The sequence below is a fragment of the Molossus molossus genome, unplaced genomic scaffold (assembly GCF_014108415.1).
Source record: "Molossus molossus isolate mMolMol1 unplaced genomic scaffold, mMolMol1.p scaffold_m16_p_6, whole genome shotgun sequence".
Lineage (NCBI taxonomy): Eukaryota > Metazoa > Chordata > Mammalia > Chiroptera > Molossidae > Molossus > Molossus molossus.
Window position 1 is genome coordinate 51,171,675 of NW_023425399.1, and position 21,363 is coordinate 51,193,037.

Here is a 21,363-nt window from a genome sequence, read left to right on the forward strand (position 1 = left end):
TTGCGTTGATGGTTCTCTCTCTCTCTCTCTCTCTTCCTCTCTCTCCCTCCCATTCTATCTGAACAAAAAATGGAAAAATGTCCCTGGGTGAGGATGAAAAAAAAAGAGAGAGATACACAGAGTACTTGAACGAATAGGAAAGCATGACTCATAAATATGTTGTTTACAAGAGACCTACCAAAAAACAAAAGACTCACAGAGATTGAAAGTGAAGTGATGGAAAAAAATCCTCCAAGCAAACAAAAAATAAAAAAGAGCTGGGGAAGCTATACTCATATCTGATAAAACAGACTTCAAATTAAAAGCCATAACTAGAGACAAAGAAAGCCACCAAATAATAGTGAAAAGATCTATTCAACAGGAATATATAACCTTGATAAACATATATGAACCATATATAGGAGCACCAAAATACATTAAAAAACTTTGGAAGGACTTCAAAATAGCAATCGATACCAATATAATCATATCAGGGGACTTTAACACCTCACTGACATCACTGGATAGATCCTCCCGACAAAAATTTAACAAGGAAACAGAGACTCTAAATGATGCACTAGATCAAATAGATTTAATAGGTATCTACAAAGAATTAACTGAATATTGCAGAATTCACATTCTTGTCAAGTGCACATGGAACATTCTCAAAGACAGACCACATGTGAGGACACAAACTAAGTCTGTACAACTTCAAGGAGAATAAAATCATATCAATGACCTTCTCAGATCACAATGGCATTAAACTAAAAATCAATTACAACAAAAACATTCAATATATGAAGACTAAATGGCATGGTATTAAACAAGAAATGGGTTATCAAGGAGACGAAAGAAGAAATAAGAAAACTTCCTAGAAAACAACGAAAATGAACAGACAACAAAATAAAATCTATGGGACTCAGTGAAAGCAGTCCTGAGAGAAAAGTTCACAGCACTACAGGACTACCTCAAGAAACAAGAGAAACTCCCAGCTAAGAAAAGCCCAGGCCTGGAAGGCTTCACGGGGAACTTTACCGAACATTCAAAAAAAATCTAATACCCATTCTCCTCAAACTATTTCAAAAAATCCAAGAAAATGGAACTTTTCCAAACTCATTTTATGGGGCCAGCATAATCCTAATTCCAAAACTGAGTAAAGACACTACAAAGAAAGAATACTACAGGCCAGTATCCCTGATGAACACAGATGCTAAAATCCTTAACAAAATATTTGCATATCGGATCCAGCAATACATAAAAAAAATTATTCATCATGACCAAGCGGGATTAATCACAGGGATGCAAGGCTAGTACAATATTTGCAAATCAATAAATGTGATACACCACATAAACAAAATGAAAGATAAAAACCATATAATCCTATCAATAGAGGCTAAAAAAAAAACATTCGGCAAATCCAGCACCCATTTTTGATAAAAATACTCAGCAATGTGGGAATAGAGAAATCATATCTCAACATAATAAAAGCCATATATGAAAAACCTACAGCCAACATCATACTCAATGGACAAAAACTAAAAGCATTCCCCTTAAGAACAGGAACAAGACAGGGATGCCCACTTTTGCCTCTCTTATTCAACATAGTACTGGAAGTCTTAACCACAGCAATTAGACAAAAACAAAAAATAAAAGGGATCCAAATTGGAAAGTTGGAAGTGAAACTCATTATTTGCAGATGACATGTTATTGTACATAGAAAACCCTAAAGACTCCATCAAAAAACTACTAGACTTAATAAATGAATTTGGCAAAGTAGCAGGATACAAATTTAACGTCAAGAAGTCGATGGTATTTTTTACACCAATGATGAACTCACAGAAAGAAAAACTAAAAAAAAAAAAAATCCCATTTACCATTGTGGCAAAAAAAATTAAGATACCTAAGAATAAAATTAACAAAGGAAGTAAAGGAGCTCTACACAGAAGACTATAGATCATTGAAAAAAGAAATAAAGAAAGATATAAAAAAGCGGAAGCACAAACCTTGTTCATGGATTGGAAAAATTAACATCATTAAAATGTCCATACTACCCAAAGCAATCTATAGATTCAATGCAATCCCCAGCAAAATACCAATGACATATTTCACAGAACCAGAACAAACACGTCTAAAGTTTATATGAAACCAAAAAAGACACCAAATAGCCACAGCAATCTTGAAATAAAAGAACAAAGTAGGAGGGATTACATTACCAGATATTAGGTTATACTACAAAGCCACTGTAATCAAAACAGCCTGGTACTGGCACAAGAACAGGCAGATAGATCAATGGAACAGAACAGAGAACCCAGAAATAGACCCAAAACAATATGTTCAATCAATATTTGACAAAGGTGGCAAGAGCATACAGTGGAGTCAAGACAGTCTCTTCGATAAATGGTATTGAGAAAATTGGACAGCTACTTGCAAAAAAAAAAATGAAGCTAGACCACCAACTTACACCATACACAAAAATAAACTCAAAATGAATAAAAGACTTAAATATAACTCGTGAATCCATAAAAACTCTAGGAGAAAATGTACGCAACACAATTTCAGACATCATACATAGCAGAATTTTCACTGATACAACACCTAAGGCAAGAGAAACAAAAGAAAAAATGAACACATGGGACTACATCAAACTCAAAAGCTTCTGCACAGCAAAAGAAACAATTATCAAAATGGAAAGGGAACCCACTATATGGGAGATCATAAATGCCAATGATGCATAAGATATTATTTTCCAAAATATATAGAGTACTCATACAACTCAACAAAAGGAAGACAAAGAACCCAATTAAAATATGGGCAGAGGAACTAAATAGACACCTCACCAAACAGGACATACAAATGTCCAAGAGACATATGAAAAAATGCTCAACATCACTAATCATCAGAGAGACAGAAATTAAAACAACAATGAGGTACCACTTCACACCTGTCAGAATGGCCACTATCAACAAATCATCAAATAACACATGTTGGCCAGGGTGTGGAGAAAAGGGGACTCTAGTACACTGCTGGTGGGAATGCAGACTGGTGCAACCACTATGGAAAACACTATGGTGATACCTCAAAAAGTTAAAAATTGAACTGCCATTTGACCCAGTGATCCCAGTTCTAATAATATACCCTAAGAAGCCTGAAACACCAATCAGAAAGAATATATGTACCCATATGTTCATAGCAGCACTATTTACAATAGCTAAGATCTGAAAACAACCCAAGTGTCCATCAGTAGATGAGTGGATAAAAAAGCTATGGCACATGTACACAATAAATACTATGCAGCTGTAAGAAAGCAAGATCTCTTATCCTTTGAGACAACATAGAGGAACCTGGAGAGTATTATGCTAAGCAAAACAAGCCAAGCAGAGAAAGACAAATATCACATGATCTCACTTATTCGTGGAATAGAATGAAGTAACAATATGATGAACAAAACTGACCCAGAGACATAGAGTACAGACTGACAAACCCCAGAAGAGGGTTTCTGCTGGGGAAGAGATAAACACAGAACATATATGCATGTATGCATAACCAATGGACATAGACAACAAAGTTGGGGATGGGGCCACGGGGAAGAGGAGGAGGGTTCAATGGGGGAAAAAGGAGAAACATCTGTAACAAAAACCAATTAATAAAAATAATTTAAGAAAAAGAAACAAGAAAAATTTCTAAATCACTATCTAACCTCACAACTTAAAGAACTAGAAAGCAAACAAAAAGAAAACCCCAGTAAAAGTAGAAGGAAAGAAATAGTAAAGATCAGAGGAGAAATAAACGACAGAGACTAAAAAAACAATTCACAAGATCAATGAAACAAAGAGCTAGTTCTTTGAAAGTATAAACAAGATTGAAGGACCCTTAGCAAAACTCACCAAGACACAAAGAGAGAAGACCTAAATATACAAAACCAGAAAAGAAACAGGAGAAATAACAACTGACACCACAGGAATACAAAGGATCATTAAAAAATACTATAAACAATTACATGCCAATAAAATGGACAATCTAAGCAAAATGGACAAATGTCTAGAAATACATAGCCTCCAAAACTGAAGCAGGAAGAGATAGAAAATTTGAACAGACCAATAACAACTAAGGAAATTGAAGATGTAATCATGAAATGGATAAAAGACTTAAATGTAAACTGTGAAACTATAAAAATCCTAGAAGAAAATGTAGGTAGAAAAATCTCAGACATCATACATAGCAAAATTTTCACTAATACATCACCTAGTGCAAGAGAAACGAAGGAAAAAATTAATAAATGAGACTACAGTTGGCCCTCGTTTATCGCGGTTAATCAGTTCCAGACTCTAGTGCAAAAAACAAATTTTTGCGAAGTAGGATTCTTTGTTTACTATACAGTTGTCCCTCGCCACTTCGCGCTTCAACTTTTGCAGCTTCACTCTATCATGATTTTTTGAAATACTATATTATATTTGACTGTATATCAAACTTAAAAGCTTCTGCCCAGCAAAAGAAACCAGCATTGAACAAACTCTGGGAGACTTCCGGTCAAGATGGCGGCATAGGTAAACGCAGTATCACGTCCTCCCACAACCACATCAAACTTACAACTAAACTACAGAACAACCATTGTTCAAAACTGCCTGAAATCAAGCTGAATGGAAGTCCTACAAGTACGGAATTAAAGCAGCAGCAACATCCAGACTAGTAGGAGGGGTGGAGGCACGAAATGCGGCAGCACAACAGGCTGGTCCCACACCCACGCGTGGCGGATAAAAATCAGGAGGATACCTCGGCTGTGAAGGTCCTCCCAGAGGACTGAGGGGTCCCCGTCCCACACCAGGTGCCCCATTCAGGGTTCCAGTGCCAGGAAGAGAAGTCCCTATAAATTCTGCCTGGAAAATCCAGCAGGAACTGAGCTCAGGGAAGCTGAAGCGGCTGGAACCCCAGGAAGCTCCTTAAAGGGCCTGCCCACGCACTTATCAGACTCACTCCCTCTAAGCTTGGAGGGGAGGCAGCTTGAGGGGTACCAGAGACATACAGAAAAGAACTCAGCTGTTTGGCACTGGAGCGAGGGCTGGAGAGGGGGCTTTCTCCAAGACAAACGTACTGTCAGAGGCCTTTGTTCCTTTGGTGAGCCATTCCCTGGGGCGGCAGACAGCCCCCATATCTGGGACTCCAGCAACCTGGCTCACACTGCTGGCCCCACCGTGGTGACTCCCTGAGGCCTTGCCCCATCCAACTTTCAGGTCCACCCAAGCTGGTGCCACTTGCTTAACCATAGGATTGGCCTGTCTTGGATCCTGCTTCAGGTTTTTCCTAAATTCTTTCAAACAAGCAGCATCTGGTCTCAGCTAGCCCCATACTGCTCATTAAGTAATACACAGAAACAAACACAGGCAGGCAGCCAAAATGAGGAGACAAAGAAACAGGTCCCAAAGGAAAGAACAGAACAAAACCCCAAGAAAAGAACTAAGTGAAATGGAGATAAGCAACTTAACAGATGCTGAGTTCAAAATACTGCTTACAAGGGTGCGCAGTGAACTTAGTGAGAACTTCAGTGAACTTAGGGAGGGCCTCAAGAGCATAAAAAAGGACCAGTCAGAAATGATGGATGCACAGTCAGAAATGAAGGAGGCATTAACTGAAATAAAGAATAATTTACAGATTCAATAGTAGAGTACGTAAATCCAAGAAGCAAACCATTGATTTGGAATATAAGGAAGCAAAAAAATGCCCAATCAGAACAGCAAAAAGAAAAAAGAATCCAAAAAAATGAGGATAGTGTAAGGAGCCTTTGGGACAACTTCAAGCGTGCCAACATTCGCATCTTGGGGATGCCAGAAGGAGAAGAGAGAGAACAAGAAATTGAAAACCTGTTTGAAACAATAATGGCAGAAAACTTTCCTAACTTGGTGAAGGAAACAGACATACAAGTTCAGGAAGCACAGAGAGTCCCAAACAAGAGTAACTACAAGAGCCCCACACCAAGACACATCATCATCAAAATGCAAAAAGTTAAAGACAAAGAATCTTAAAAGCAGCAAGAGAAAGGCAGCTAGTTACCTACAAGGGAGTTCCCATAAGGCTGTCAGCTGATTTCTCAAAAGAAACTTTGCAGGCCAGAAGGGAGTGGCAAGAAATATTCAGAGTGATGAAAAGCAAGAATCTACAACCAAGATTACTCTATCCTGCAAAGCTATCATTTAGAATCGATGGCCATATAAAGAGTTTCCCAGATAAGAAAAAGTTAAAGGAGTTCATCACCACCAAACCGTTATTCTATGAAATGATGAAGGGTCTTTTTGAAGAAAAAGATAAAATATATGAACAAACAAAATGGCAATGAATACATATCTATCAACAATGGAATCTACAAACAAAATGAATAGGTAGACCAGAAACATTCTCATAGATACAGAGAACATTTTGTTGGTTGCCAGATGGGAGGGGGGTTGGGGGAATGGGTGAAAAAGGTGAAGGGACTAAGAAGTACAAATTCATTGCTAGACTGACAAACCTCAAAGGGAAAGGAGTTGGGGGGGGGGGCGGAATAAACCAAAGAACTTATATGCATAACCAATGGACACAGACAATAGTGTGGAAAAAGGCAGGAGGGGGTCAATGGGGGAAAAATGAGGAACATCTGTAATACATTCTACATTCAACAATAAAGATTTTTTTAATAAAAAAAGAAACCAGCATCAAAATGAAAAGGGAACTCACTCTTTGGGAGAACAAATTTGCCAACCATGCATCAAAAAAGGGGTTAATATCCAAAATATATAGAGTATGCATATAACTCAAGAAAAGGAAGACAAAGAATCCATTCAAAAAATAGGCTGAGGACCTAGACACTTCTCCAAACAGGACATACAAATGGCCAGGAGACATGAAAAAATGCTCATCATCTCTAATCATCTGAGAGATGTAAATTAAAATGACTATGAGATATCACCTCACACCTGTCAGAATGGTGGCCATCAACAAATCTTCAAACAATAAATGCTGGCGAGGATGTGGAGAAAAGGGTACCCTAGCATGCAGCTGGTGGGACTGCAGACTGGTGCAGCCATTATGGAAAACACTATGGTGTTATCTCAAAAAATTAAAAATGGGACCGACATTTGACCCAGTGATCCCACTTCTTGGAATATATCCTAAGAAGCCTGAAACACCAATCAGGGAGAATATATACACCCCTATGTTCATAGCAGTGCTATTTACAATAGCTAAGATCTGGAAACAGTCCAAGTGCCCATCAGTAGAAGAGTGGTACATATACACAAAGGAAAAATATGCAGCTGTAAGAAAGATCTCTTTTCCTCTGAGATGACACGGAGGCACCTGGAGAGTATTATGCTAAGCAAAATAAGCCAATCAGAGAAAGACAAGTACTACATGATCTCAGTTATATGTAGAACATAATGAACAAAATAAGCTGTCAACCAAGAGACATCCAGAATCATGGAAGTAGGGAACAAACTGAGAAACCTCAGAGGGATGGGGTGTGGGAGGGGAGGGAAGAGATAAACCAAAGAAGTTATATGCACAACCAATCAACATGGACACCAGGCTGGGCAAGGCAGGAGGAGGGTGTAAGCAGGAAGGAGGGGGTCAATGGGGAAAAAAGAGAGACATCTGTAATACTTTCAACAATAAAAAAATATATTAGCAACTTAAAATAAATAAATAAAAAATAGTAGAGGAATATTATGAAACAACCCTATGACCACAAATTTGATCACCCAGATGAAATGAAAATTTTGAAAGCCAAAATGCCAAAACTCACACAAGAAGAAATAAGACAATTTGATTAAGCCTACATCTATTAAAGAATCAATAATTCATAACCTTCAAAACAGAAAACACCAAGCTAAGATGGAGTCACCGGTGAATACTACTAAACATTTAAGGAAAATATGATACTAATTTTCTACAATCTATTACAGAAGACAGAAGCAAAAGGAATACTTCCTAATTCATTCTATCAAGTTAGCATTGCCACAATACCCAAACCAAAGTCACTATAAGAAAACTATGAACCAATATTTCTCATGAACAAAGATACAAAAATCCTCAATAAAATATTAGCAAATCTAATCCATCAATATATAAAAAGAATTATATACCCAATCAACAGCAAGGCTAGTTCAGCATTTGAAAATTAATGAAGTAATCCATAACATCAACAAGCTAAAGAAAAATCGCATGATCATATCAATAGACGCAGAAAAAGCATCTGACAAAATCCCACAGCCATTTATGATAAAACTTTCAGCAAATTAGGAATAGAGGGGAACTTCCTCAACTTGATAGAGGACATCTATAAAAAGCAAAAAAACAAACAAAAAACCTACAGCTAACATCATACTTAATGGTGACAAACTAGAAGCTTTCCCACTGAGATGGGAAACAAAGCAAGAATATCCCTTCTCACCATTCACTTACAATACTCTACTAGAAGTCTTAGCTCATGCAATAAGATAAGAAATCTATACTAGCTGGGAAGGAAAAATATAATTGTCTGTGTTCACAGATGACATAATTCCCTATGTAGAAAATCCAAAGGAATCAACAACAAAACCTCCTAGAACTAATAAAGAATTATAGCAAGGTTGCAGGATACAAGGATATGCAAGTCAACCGGTTTCCTATATACCATCAATGAACAAGTAAAATTTGAAATTAAAAACAGAATACCATTTATATTAGCATCCAAAAGAATAAAATATTCAAGTCTAAAATAGTAAAATATGTACAAGATCTATATGAGAAAAACTATAAAACTAATGAAAAATCAAAGGACTACATAAATGGAGAGATATCCCATGTTTATGAATATGAAGATTCAATATTGTCAAGATGTCAGTTCTTCCTACCTTGATTTATATATTCAAAGTAATTCCAATCAAAATCCCAGCAAATTCTTTTATAGACATTCACAAACTGATTATAAAGTTTAAATATGGAAAAGCAAAAGACCCAGAATAGCCAACCCAATACTAAGGAACATCAGATGACTGTCATTACTTGACTTCAAGACTTATTATAAAGCTACAGTGATCAAGACAATGTGATAATGGAAAAAGAACAGACAAACAGATCAATGGAACAGAGTCCAGAAACAGAACTACATGAAGACAGAGCAAAGACATTCTTTTCTACAAATGATGCTGGAAAAACTAGACACCCACAGGCAAAAAAAAAAAAAGAATGTAGACACAGACTTATAGACCTTACACCCTTCACAAAAATTTACTCAAATGGACTTAAATATAGAATGCAAAACTCAATTAACTCCTACAAGATAACAGGAGTTAACTAGTTGACCTTGGGTGTGGATATAACATTTTAGATACAAATGTAAAGGCACAATCCCTGAAAGAAAGAATTGATAAGCTGGATTTCATTAAAAGTAAAACCTTCTGCTCTACAAAGAAACTATCAAGAGAATGAGAAAAAAAGCCACAAAATAGGGGAAAACATTCTGAGAAAACACATCTGATAAAGGACTGTTATCCATAATATGTAAAGAACTCTTAAAACTCAACAATAATAACACAATTTTAAAATGGCCAGAAAATTTAAAAAGATGCCTCAACAAAGAAGAAATATAGAGGGAAAATAAGCATATAAAAACACATTCAGACTTCTAGTCAACATGGCAGCGTAGATAAACGCAGTACTCGCCTCCTCCCACAACTATATCCAAATTACAACTAAACTACACAACCATCATTCAGAACCGCCTGAAATAGAGCTGAATAGAAGTCCTACAACCACAAAGTTAAAGCCACACTGTGACTGGTAGGAGGGGCAGAGGTGCAGACAGACTGGTTCCACACCCACATGTGGTGGATAAGAATCAGGAGAGATACCTTGGGTGTGAGGTCCTCCCTGTGGAGGTCCCCTTCCTACACCAGGTTCAGGGTTCCAGGGCCAGGAAGAGAAGTCCCCATAACTTCTGGATGTAAAAACCAGCCGGAATTGAGGCAGAGGGAGACTTAGCTGGAGTCCCAGGCAGTTCCTGTTAAAGAGCCTGCACACAGACATACTCAGACTCGCTCCCTCCAGTCTCCAACATGAGGGACATAGTTTGAAAGGCACCAGAGACATACGGGGAAGAACTGAATTGTTTGGTATTGGGGCAAGAGATGGAGGAGCAGCTTTCTCCTGGACAGATGTGCTGTTGGGAAGCAACTGTTCCTTTGGTGAACCCTTCCCCAGGATGGCATAACCAATGGACACAGACAATAGTGTGGAAAAAGGCAGGAGGGGGGCGGGAGGGGGGAGGAGGGAGTCAATGGGGGGGAAATAAGGAACATCTGTAATACATTCTACATCCAACAATAAAGATTAAAAAAAAGAAACCAGCATCAAAATGAAAAGGGAACTCACTCTTTGGGAGAACAAAGTTGCCAACCATGCATCAAAAAAGGGGTTAATATCCAAAATATATAGAGTATGCATATAACTCAAGAAAAGGAAGACAAAGAATCCATTCAAAAAATAGGCTGAGGACCTAGACACTCCTCCAAGCAGGACATACAAATGGCCAGGAGACATGAAAATATATTTCTTCTTTGTTGAGACATCTTTTTAAATATTCTGGCCATTTTAAAATCGTGTTATTATTGTTGAGTTTTAAGAGTTCTTTACATATTATTGGCACATCTGGGACTCCAGCAACCTGGCTCATACTGTTTGCCCAGACCTGGTGATTCCCTGAGGTGCTGCCCCACCCAACTTTCAGGCCCACCCAAGCTGTTTCCAGATTTTACCATAGGATTGGCCTGACCTGGTTCCCACTTCAGATTTTCCTAAATTCTCTCAAACAAATAGCATCTGGCCTCAGTGAGTCCCATACCGCTCACTAAGTGGCCCCACATCTGGCATTAGAAACAGCCAGCCTTGGTTCACAGCATGGCTTTGCCTGGGCACCTACAAGCCCAGCACAAGAAGCAGCTACCTGCAGATGGCTTTGTAGCTTATGCCTGGTGGTCCTGGGTAGAACACAGGTAGTGGCTGACCTTGAACCAGAGCTAGCACACCCAGTGGACAGCTTCAGACCACATCGCAGCAATACCACCTACCCACCTGAACAACTGACACACTCAAGAAATGAACTCAGTGGGTACCAGAGCCCTGCTGAAGTAAGTTTTGCTCTGTGTGGTGGGCCCCTGTACCGCTTATCATCAAAGGTAGTCAAAGGTCAGTGGTTAGTGGGCACAGTCAATCATTGCAGCTTATCAGCCCCAGTAAATCCTTCTCATTGATGTGCCAACAGTAATCAAGACTCAGTTACAATAGAAGGGTATACAGTCCACACTAGGGGTGCACCTGATCACCAGATGGGGTGATCAGGAAGTCTTTGTCACTGGACGCTACAGGACACAACATATCTACATGTATTAAAGACAACATAGCTCCCATATGACTGTCAGCAGATTTCTCAAAAGAAACTTTTTAGGCCAAAAGGGAGTGGCAAGGAATATTCAAAGTGATGAAAAGCAAGGACCTACAACCAAGATTACACTATCCTGCAAAGATATCATTTAGAATTGATAGACATATACAGAGTTTCCCAGATAAGAAAAAGCTAAAGGAGTTCATCACTACAAAACCAGTATTATATGAAATGTTAAAGGGTCTTCTTGAAGATCAAAAATATGAACAATAAATATATATCTATCAACAACTGAATCTACAAACCAAATGAACAAGCAGAACAGAAACAGACTCATAGATACAGAGAACTTTTTGTTGGTTACCAGATGGGAGGGGGGTTAATGGGTGAAAAAGGTGAAAGGATTAAGAAGTACAAATTGGTTGTTAGACTGATGAACCTCAAAGGGGAGGGGGTTGGCAGGAAGAGACAAACCAAAGAAGTTATATGCATATAGGCATAACCAATGGACACAAACAATAGTGTGGGGAAAGCAAGAGAGAGAAAGGTGGAAGCAGAAAGAAGGGGGGTTAAATGGGGCAAAAATGGGGGACAGCTGTAATACACTCAACAATAAAAATAAGTTTGATTAAAAAAGATATTCAACATTGTATATCATCAGGGAACTACAAATTTAAAAAAATGACATACCACAACATACAGATTAGAATGGCCAAAATCGGGAACATGACAACACAAATGCTGATGAGAATGTAGACCAACAGGAAGTCTCATTGCACACCTATTAGACTGGCCAAAATCCACAGCACTGGCACCCCAAATGCTTGCCGGGATATAAAGCAACTGAAACTCTCACTTAATTCTGCTGGAAATACAAAATGTTACAGACACTCTAGAAGACAGTTTGGTGGTTTCTTAAAAAACAACATATACTCCTACCGTAAGATCCAGCAATTGTGCTCTTAGTATTTGCCCAAATAAGTTGAAAATATGTCCACACAAACATCTAGATGCAGAAATTTATAACAGTTTATTAATAATTGTCAAAACGTGGAAGCAACTAAGATGTCCTTCGATAAACTGTAATATGTCTAGAAAATGAAATATTATTTAGGAATAAAATGGAAAGAGTTATGAAGGCATGAAAAGACATAGAGGAACCTTAAATGCATATGACTAAGTGAAAGAAGCCAATCTGAAAAAGGTATATGCTGTGTGATTCCAACTATATAAAATTCAGGCAAAGACAAAAACTATGGAAGCAGTAAAAAGATTAGTACTTGCCAGGACAAGTTGAGGGAAAGGAGGAATGAACAGGCAGAGCACAAAGGAATTTTAGGACAGTGAAACTACTCTGTATGATACTAAACTAATGGATACATGTCATTATACATTTGTCCACACCCACAGAATATACAACACCAAGAGTGTGAACTCCAATGCAAACTATGGTCTTTAGGTGATGATAATGTGTCAACTGTAACAAATACAGCATCTAGTGTGACATACTGATAATTGGGGAAGCTGTGTATATGCTGTGAACCTAAAATTGCTCTAAAAAATAAAGTCTATTTAAAAAAAATTAAAACACATTAACTGGTGATTGATTACGCAAGTACCTCCTGGGGCTGGTGCCTCCCTCCAATGTCAGCAACATGCCAGCCATCCCTCCGGACAACTTTCAAATGAGGCAGCCGAAAAGGGTCCGTGGGGGCCTCCTGGGGTTCACACCTGCAGGAGGCTAACTAGAGAGGCCCCCTCTGTACCTAACCAGAAATGTCACCAAGAAGATAACCAACTCCTTTATCTGGTGACAGAGTACAATGAGACGTTAGTCCAAGTGGAAAGGGGGAAAAAAAAGCATTATCTTTGAAAGTTTTTAAAAAATCACTTTAACTCCTCCAAGTTCCAGTTTTTATTTCCAATATTTTATTTTTCACCAAAAAAACCCCCACAAAATTTGTACAATGTATTATTAATAAATGTCAATATCTGTTTAGAGGAAATATGAAGTTCTATCATGAAGTACCTATCCCTCCTGAAACAATTTTGACTTTGCCAGCCAAACAATTGCAGAAATGCACCAGTCTTTGACTCCTGCCTCCAACAGCAAGGCTGGGAAAGACAAGTGGTCAATATCAGAGAAGGCCCTGACCTGTCTTCAAAATAAAACAGAGGAGCACCCCCAATGCAACTGTCCACACTACTTCACAGAAAACATACTGTATTTTGGAATGAGGAGCAGAGTACTTAAGTTAAGCTTCTCAGAAATCCTCATACCTTTTTAAGTACAGCAACTTCATCTTTTGATTCCAAAGCTTAATCCTCATTTTAATAGAAAATGACTTATTTCCGGTTGCTAGAAACTCAAGGATTAGAACTAGATCCAATTCTAGTTCTTGGTTTGAGCAAGTCTGAAGAAAAACAAAGTGGAAATATTGAAAACTGTTCATATTCTTTTCAAAAGTAAAATCTATATGAAGGCAAACCAAGCTAAGAAACAATGTCCTGTCAAGAAATACCTACCTATCACCTCACACCTGTCAGAATGGCGGCCATCAACAAATCATCAAACAACAAGTGTTGGCGAGGGTGTGGAGAAAAGGGGACTCTAGTACACTGTTGGTGGGAGTACAGCCACTATGGAAAACAATATGGTGTTACCTCAAAAAATTAAAAATTGAACTTCCATTTCAACCAGTGATCCCGCTTCTAGGAATATACCCTAAGAAGCCTGAAACACCAATCAGAAAGAATATATGTACCCCCATGTTTGTAGCAGCACTATTTACAATAGCTAAGATCTGGAAACAGCCCAAGTGTCCATCAGTAGACGAATGGATAAAAAAGCTGTGGTACATATACACAATGGAGTACTACGTAGCTGTAAGAAAGAAAGACCTCTTATCCTTTGAGACTACATGGAGGGATCTGGAAAGTATCATCCTAAGTGAAACAAGCCAAACAGAGAAAGACAAGTTTCATATGATCTCACTTATTTGTGGAATATAATGAACATAACAGCCTGAGGAAGGGGTAGTCCCAGAGACGCGGAAATGGGATACAGACTGACAATCCCCTAAATGGGGGGTGGTGGGGAAGAGATAAACCACAGAACTTACATGCATGTATGCATGAACAGTGGACATGGACAACAAACTGGGGAAGGGGCAGGGAGGGAAGGGGAGGGGGGAATCAGTTGGGGAAAAAGGAGAAACATCTGTAACAAAAATTAATTAATAAAAAAATAAAAGAAAAAAGAAATACCTACCTAACTTTGATAAATGAACTAAACATCATGTCTGCATTTTTCATTTCTCCTCCAATTTTAATAGGTTCAATACTTTGAGCAGAATACAGTATTCCATAGATATAAACTCAAAATCACCTAGTACTAAAATGGCCCACAACTCAGAGAGCCAAGATGCTCCCATGGGGTGTCTGCTCAACAAGCATATGCACATCCTACATCCACAGCTAAGGATGTAGAAAGCTCTCCCAACCAGGAGCAGGGTACCATGGTGGCTGCTCCTGCAGAATCCCCACTTCAAGCAACAGACAGCCTGGAAGGCACCCCACTCTGCAGTTCCAAGGGTTTACTTACCCCCAATATTTGCTATGGACTCAGGCCCAATAAGTTGATTTTCAAATAGCCTTTCCGCTTGCCGTAATTTTGTATTTGGTTGCAGAACACCAAGCAAGAGAGGGGGTTCTTTAAAGCTGTAAAATAATGCAATTATAAGGATTTGTCTATAGAAAATACACGAAGAAAGTATTTACTGAGAACCTACAACATGCATAAGTCCATTTGATAAAGAGGGTTCATTCTAATAATATCCTTCTTTGCCAGAAAACAAAGGTTAAGAGAAAAAAAACTGTCCTGGGATATTAGAAAAGGTCATAGTATTAAATCAAAATTAAAATATAAATACAGCTAATGCAAGAACTTTTGCAATCACCTGCTATCTAAGAGCACCCCAGAGACTCCACTCACCTGAACTTTTCATCACTGGTCACAGCACGTTAGACCTTCTCACACCCTCTTATACTCCCAAAGGTTGCCCTCCCATTCAAGTCCAATGGAGATGGAGGGCAGCCATGTCAACATTTCATATGGCCTTGCTTCATACAGAACACAGAAGAAACAAGAGGAAGCAGTCCGGGAACTGGCTCTGTCGCCCCTTAGGCCAGCATAAGCACCTCCTCAAGACCCACCTGACTTCTCTCTGAATAAAGTCTCCACTGGGCCCTGCTTCATTCAGACTAGGCTTCAGGAACTCTTCCCACTTCTGGGCTCCTTCCCATCCACATGCAAATATTCTCTTTCTCCCAATCCACCAGCAAATCATGTTGATGCCACCTCCAAATGACAGACCATTGAACACCTTTGCCCCATGTCCATTGCTACCACCCTGGTCCAGGTCACCATCTTCTCTTCTCTGTTTCCTCCCTGTCCCCTGCAGTCTAGTCTCAACCCAGCAGCCTATGTGAGCACAACAGTCAGATCACAGCATCTACCTGCTCAAAGACCTGTGACAGCCCCATTTCACCCTTGCTGTGGCTCTTAGCCCTACACCACCTGGCCTGTCAACTCTCTCCTCCTTTCCCAGGAGTTCACTCTGCCCCTTCACAAGAGCCATTCCTTGCTAATTCTTGACTGCACAAGGTATCTTCCACCTTAAGTCCTTTGCACTGGCTGTTCCTTCCATCCTTACCTTCTTACTGAGGCCTACTCTGACTGTTCAATTTAATATTCAACACCTTCCCTAAAAGCATAGTCCCCCCTACCCACTCTATATGGTTCATAGTGCTTTTCAGCTTCTTTCTTCTATTATTTGTCTGTCTATCCCCATTAGAGTACATGAGATCAGGAATTTGTTCTGTGCTTTTTGCTACTGTATCTTAAGCACCTGGCATACAATGAACACCATAGGAGTGAGAGTCGGAGGAGTGGGGAGTGGGGAGTTATCTCCCAATTCCCTCTACACCCTGCCCTCCACCAAGGCAGTTTCATAGCCAGCCCACCAGAGTTGGAGAACCAAGGGGGAGGTGGTATTTATGGATGTGGAATGATGGAAATTCTCTCTACCTTGCTAGCAAAGCACTTCACCTTTACAACCCCTTCTGAGTGGGCACCTATGCAGGACACAGCAGAACTTCCCCCTAATTAAAATGCTCCACTCACTCCCAGAATATGACTTTCAATCTGCTTTAAAATAATTCTTGATTTATCTAGAAGTTTTATTTCCAAAAGAAAAGCAGGATTGTGTTATAGCTCACTATCCTTGGAATTCAATAAAGAAAAACAACTTGTCCTTGGACATCAAGAGAAACAATGGGGATATTATAGACGGCTTTCACTGAAATTTTGAAAAGTAACATCCTTCAGAAAAAGGGAGGACAGAAACGGCCCCAAGGCCAGAATGTCCTGCATGTTCTTTCTGTAAATAAACTGATAGGGAGAAACTGAAGCTCCCTTTACCCCATAAAACTGTAACTGTTAAAAATATATGTAGTGCACCTGGCTAACTGCTGATATACGCTTCTGTACACGTAGCCCGCTTGCTCTGCTAAACTTTTGAGTAACCCCTGCCCTATATAAGCAACCCTCCCCCTGAGCTCGGGGCTGCAGTTCTCCTCTGCGTAGGTTGGCTGCAGTCCCTGCACAGGTAATAAAGCTCACCTTTAATTCACTCAACTTTGTGTCCGAGTGAGGTTGACTCTCCTAGGTTACATACAACAGATTGCAACCTGCATGTTTGGTGAAAAAAGCCTGGGCTATGGAGTTCGATACATCTGCTTTTAAATTTTGACCTTGGAAAGGTCATATTTCCCAAAGGTATATGTGAAGATCAAACAAAATAAATAAACGCATAAAGCCCAGGGATAGAGGAGAGTACACCTGACACCAGCCCCTCTCATCCAGTCCTGGGACCTTGTTTAGTTCCCTACACACAGTAAGTCCTCCGAAATATTTTCAGAATCAAACTAATCAGTGTATCACACACACTGTCCCTGCCCACAATGAGCCTAAGTATTATCTCAATAAGGAAACAAGAAGGAAACTTATCTCAGAAAATGCAAAGGACAGGCAAGAAAGGGTCCCCACTCCTGCAGCTATGCAGCAGAAGCACCAAAAAGTATGGCCCCAGGAAGCCCAAATCAGCACTCATAGCCAGCCAAGCCATGTAGACTCTGGTTAAGGACACTAACCTTCTGTTAACTCATTAACGCCTGTTAACTCATCAATTCCCACTAATTCCATGTGTGAAATGTATGCAGAAAGACACTAGTCAACATCCTCCAGAAACGAAGATGTCATATATGTTGTGTCTATAATTGTCCTCCAATCTTCTAAAAGGAAAAAGAAAGTAGCTTTGCATGGCAAGTTTTGCCAAAGTCCTGCAGCCTTCCAGGTGACTTTACTCCCTTTAGAACTGAAACCAACTGCGTAACAACCCGCTCTGGAAGGGTGCCCTTCCTTGTCCCTGGTCTGTCTGTTCTCTGATTTCTCAGAGATTTCTAAGTATGGTCTAAGTTCACACAGAGGTCATTTAGCACCCTGAAAGTAATACTGCTGTAACTAACCTAGTTATTAATAACAGGAAAGGAGCAAAGGGGGAAGCCAGCCATTATAGGCATGTCATTTGAACAGTTTCACCAGGAAGCTACAACTTTACACTCCATAGGGGACTGGACAAAAGGAAGACAGACATATGCCCAGTAGAGTTGGGATGACATAGGGAAGGGGCTTACTGTCAGTCACACCTAGGGACAGAGATGGTTGGCCAGAATGGGTATGGCCACTACAAGGGCATGAAGATTTGGGATATTTAATCCCCTGAACAAAGCAATGTGCTCTCTTGTGCTTTCAGTACCTTTTAGACTCTTGTTGTTTTGGGCACACTCTCCTCCATTCTCCCAGGTGGCCCACACCATTTGGACCCCCATACACAATGGACTAGACTAATGGATTGCAGCTAGCCTATGCTATACTGGATCAGGAAGCAACATGGAATGGAAACTCTGAACACTCTTCTACCTTTACTAAAACACCAGCTACACTTCTTCTATGACTGGACGAAGGGAAACAGAACTTTGAAAACCCAGGAATTTAACTCCATGTAAATAAAAAATCACTCGTTCTCCCATGTGAGTCTCAGAAAATTTTTTTTCTCAAGATATCATAAGGACTTTACACCCAGCAGCACCCAATGGAGAAGAGGACCCCCCCCCCCATCTCATCCGTTAACAAAAGCAGACTCCCCAAGGTACTGCCATTGCTGACCTTCCACCCTGCCACTTGGCCTGATCCCATAGACCATGGAGCTCCCCCTTGGCTGGGAGATAACTGAGACAGAGCATAAGCCAGTAACTTTGCTTTCCTGTCCTCAACACTAAATCACTAGACCCAGAAAGTGCATCTTCCACTTCCTTACTCTTTTCACTCTGAAGAGAGTTTTAAAGAAGGCTTTTTTGCTGTTGTCATTAGCATTTTTCCCAAACCTCAGTTAATTTCTGTCCTGCCATTCTTCTGCTTTTGTTCTGCACTTTGGGGCCCATGCTTTCAATTTTTGAGCAAGTCATTCCCTAAATCTGAGCCTGTGGAAGAGATCCTGTTAGCCACAATGATTTCACTAGGATTCCCTCCCCTCCCCCATTCCTTCCTCATCAGACTCTTCTACTCCGGAGGCAGTCCTCACTTGCACAACTTCAAATCCTTATTGGGCCATGTTTCCTTTCAGTTTCTGGCAATAAGTACACACCCATCTTTCCTCTGAATTTCTTCACCACTCTTTCCACACGTTTATTAAGATCAAAGGTCTTCAGTCACGTAAGCTCCATCCCTCCCACGCCAACTCAAAAACTCCATCTTTATCTGCTCCACTTTCCTCCTCCTTCCCAGGACTAGCTCCCCAGCCCAGACTTTGATCCCCAGCTGTGGACTCAGTTCATTTTCTCACCTTGCCAACTGAACAGAAAAGTCCAGGCCAGTTTCTATTAGCAAGAAAGGGGCCCCTCCCCTCAGAGTTTCCTAGAACCCTCTCAGAAAGAACATCCAGGATGTCTTTGGGAGGAAAGACATCTGCAAGGAAATAATGACACACCAGAAATTACAGAGCAAACATGTTTATGAGTCTATAGTGCCCAGGCCTTCACCCATTCTCAATCGTATACAAGCTAATTGTGTTTTAACACCATATATCTTTACTAATTCTAAATCCAACAACAAAATGTTGACTCTTCTACACGTATATCAATTTAAGGTCAGAACTGTGTTCTCTTTGTATCCTAACTGATACCTGTCTCAAGCATACTAGTGCTGAATACATTTTTAGTGAATTAAACCCAATTTAAAACCTTAAGTTTTATTTACATAACATCATCACACTATACAGTATATATGTTACATTTACTCTATAATAAGATGTGGTTCTTTCTTAAGTTTTTAAAATCTTACATGGACTAACTCACGTAAAATAAACTTTAGACAGCTCAACCCTCCAGGCAGTTGCAAGGGAAAATAGAAAATTACTGAACCAGACTGCACAACACTCTTATACCACCTTGACATCAATGTCATAAATCACATCGGTATTATTATAATTAAAAATATGAATATACTTCATGGGATCCCCTAGGTATATACTACTTTTTCAAGTTATAATGAACTGCTTTATTCATAAATCCCCAAAGATGAAAGGTAACTTAGGGAAAAAAGGTGGCTAATTACAAGTTGCTTTTTTTTTTTAATCAGTTACTTAGAAAATTTAAACAAAATAACTTAAATTTAATCTTCATTTGTATGTGCTTTTGCCACTTCATACAAATTCAGGTTAACTGTGTCTAACACTTAAGCTTCTATCATTTGGGATTTTTCTGATTTTTGTTTTTGGTTTATATAGTTTTTTTTTAATTAATTAATTAACCAATCAATTAATTTTATTTACCTTCTCTCCCTCCTCTTCCCTCCCCTCCCAGTTTTATTATTTAAACAATAACAAGGGCAGTACCATACATATATTCTGTGGAACAACTAATTCAACATAAAATGCAGGCACACAAAAAAAATCACAAATCGCTAGTTCTTATAACTTTCAGATGAGATTGGTTTAATTATTCTAGAAATCATTGTAGCCTATTACATTTTGCTGAGCAAACCCTCCCAAAAATTGCTGGGGCAGCTCACCTGAGAGGCTGTGGATCTATGGGAGAATCTAGCAGCATCATGGCTCCAAGCAGAGGAACGGTGAAGGAAACAGCCAGCATCAAAAAGGTCACTCGGAAAACTCTGCTGCTAAAGGAGCTGCCAGAAATGAAGTATATACAAAGGCAATCAGCAGAGTGTCAGTCAATGACAAGCTTGGCTGGTTTTACAGCCTTTTCAGCAGGAGCAGGCCTCTCACCCAGTGTCCCCACTATAGGGCCATCGACTTCTATGGCTTGCGATTGATTAAAGTTTAGCACTCTTTGCTAGGATTGGCAAACAAGATTTTGTTCTTTTTTTTTAATATTCCAGTTGTGTAGAGCACTCTTTATATATATATACATATACATATATATATATATATATATATGTATATGTATATATATAAAAATCTTTCTTAGTCCAGCCAGTGTGTCTCAGTGGTTGAGCGTTGAGCCATGCACCGAGAGGTTGCCAGTTCGATTCCCAGTCAGGACACACGCCGAGGTTGTGGGCTCGATCCCCAGTGAGGGGCATGCAGGAGGGAGTCAATCAATGTTCTTTCTCATCAATGTTTCTATCTCTCCCTCTCCCTTCCTCTCTCTCTAAAAATCAATAAAGAAAAAAAAAATCTAAAAAAAAGAAATCTTTCTTAGAATTTTTTTTTCTTTATTGATTTTTAGAGAGAGAGGAAGGGAGAGGGAGAGAGAGATAGAAACACTGATGAGAAAGAACATCGATTGGCGCCTCCTGAGTGCCCCCCACTGGGGATTGGTCCCACAACCTGGGCATGTGCCCTGGCTGGGAA

The 21,363-nt window shown here is 39.5% G+C and overlaps 1 protein-coding gene across 4 annotated transcripts in view; it reads right to left on the reverse strand.

Annotated features, from left to right (window-relative positions):
* Positions 1 to 21,363, reverse strand: part of LOC118618270 (adipocyte plasma membrane associated protein) — a 62,481-nt gene that overhangs the window by 15,467 nt on the left and 25,651 nt on the right. For all 4 annotated transcript variants that reach the window (XM_036244429.1, XM_036244428.1, XM_036244430.1 and 1 more), the window contains exons 2-3: positions 20,559 to 20,675; positions 14,973 to 15,088 (exon numbers count right to left, since the gene is read on the reverse strand). In XM_036244429.1, the coding sequence (XP_036100322.1) occupies positions 14,973 to 15,088; positions 20,559 to 20,675 (233 nt within the window). The remainder of the gene's footprint in view (positions 1 to 14,972; positions 15,089 to 20,558; positions 20,676 to 21,363) is intronic.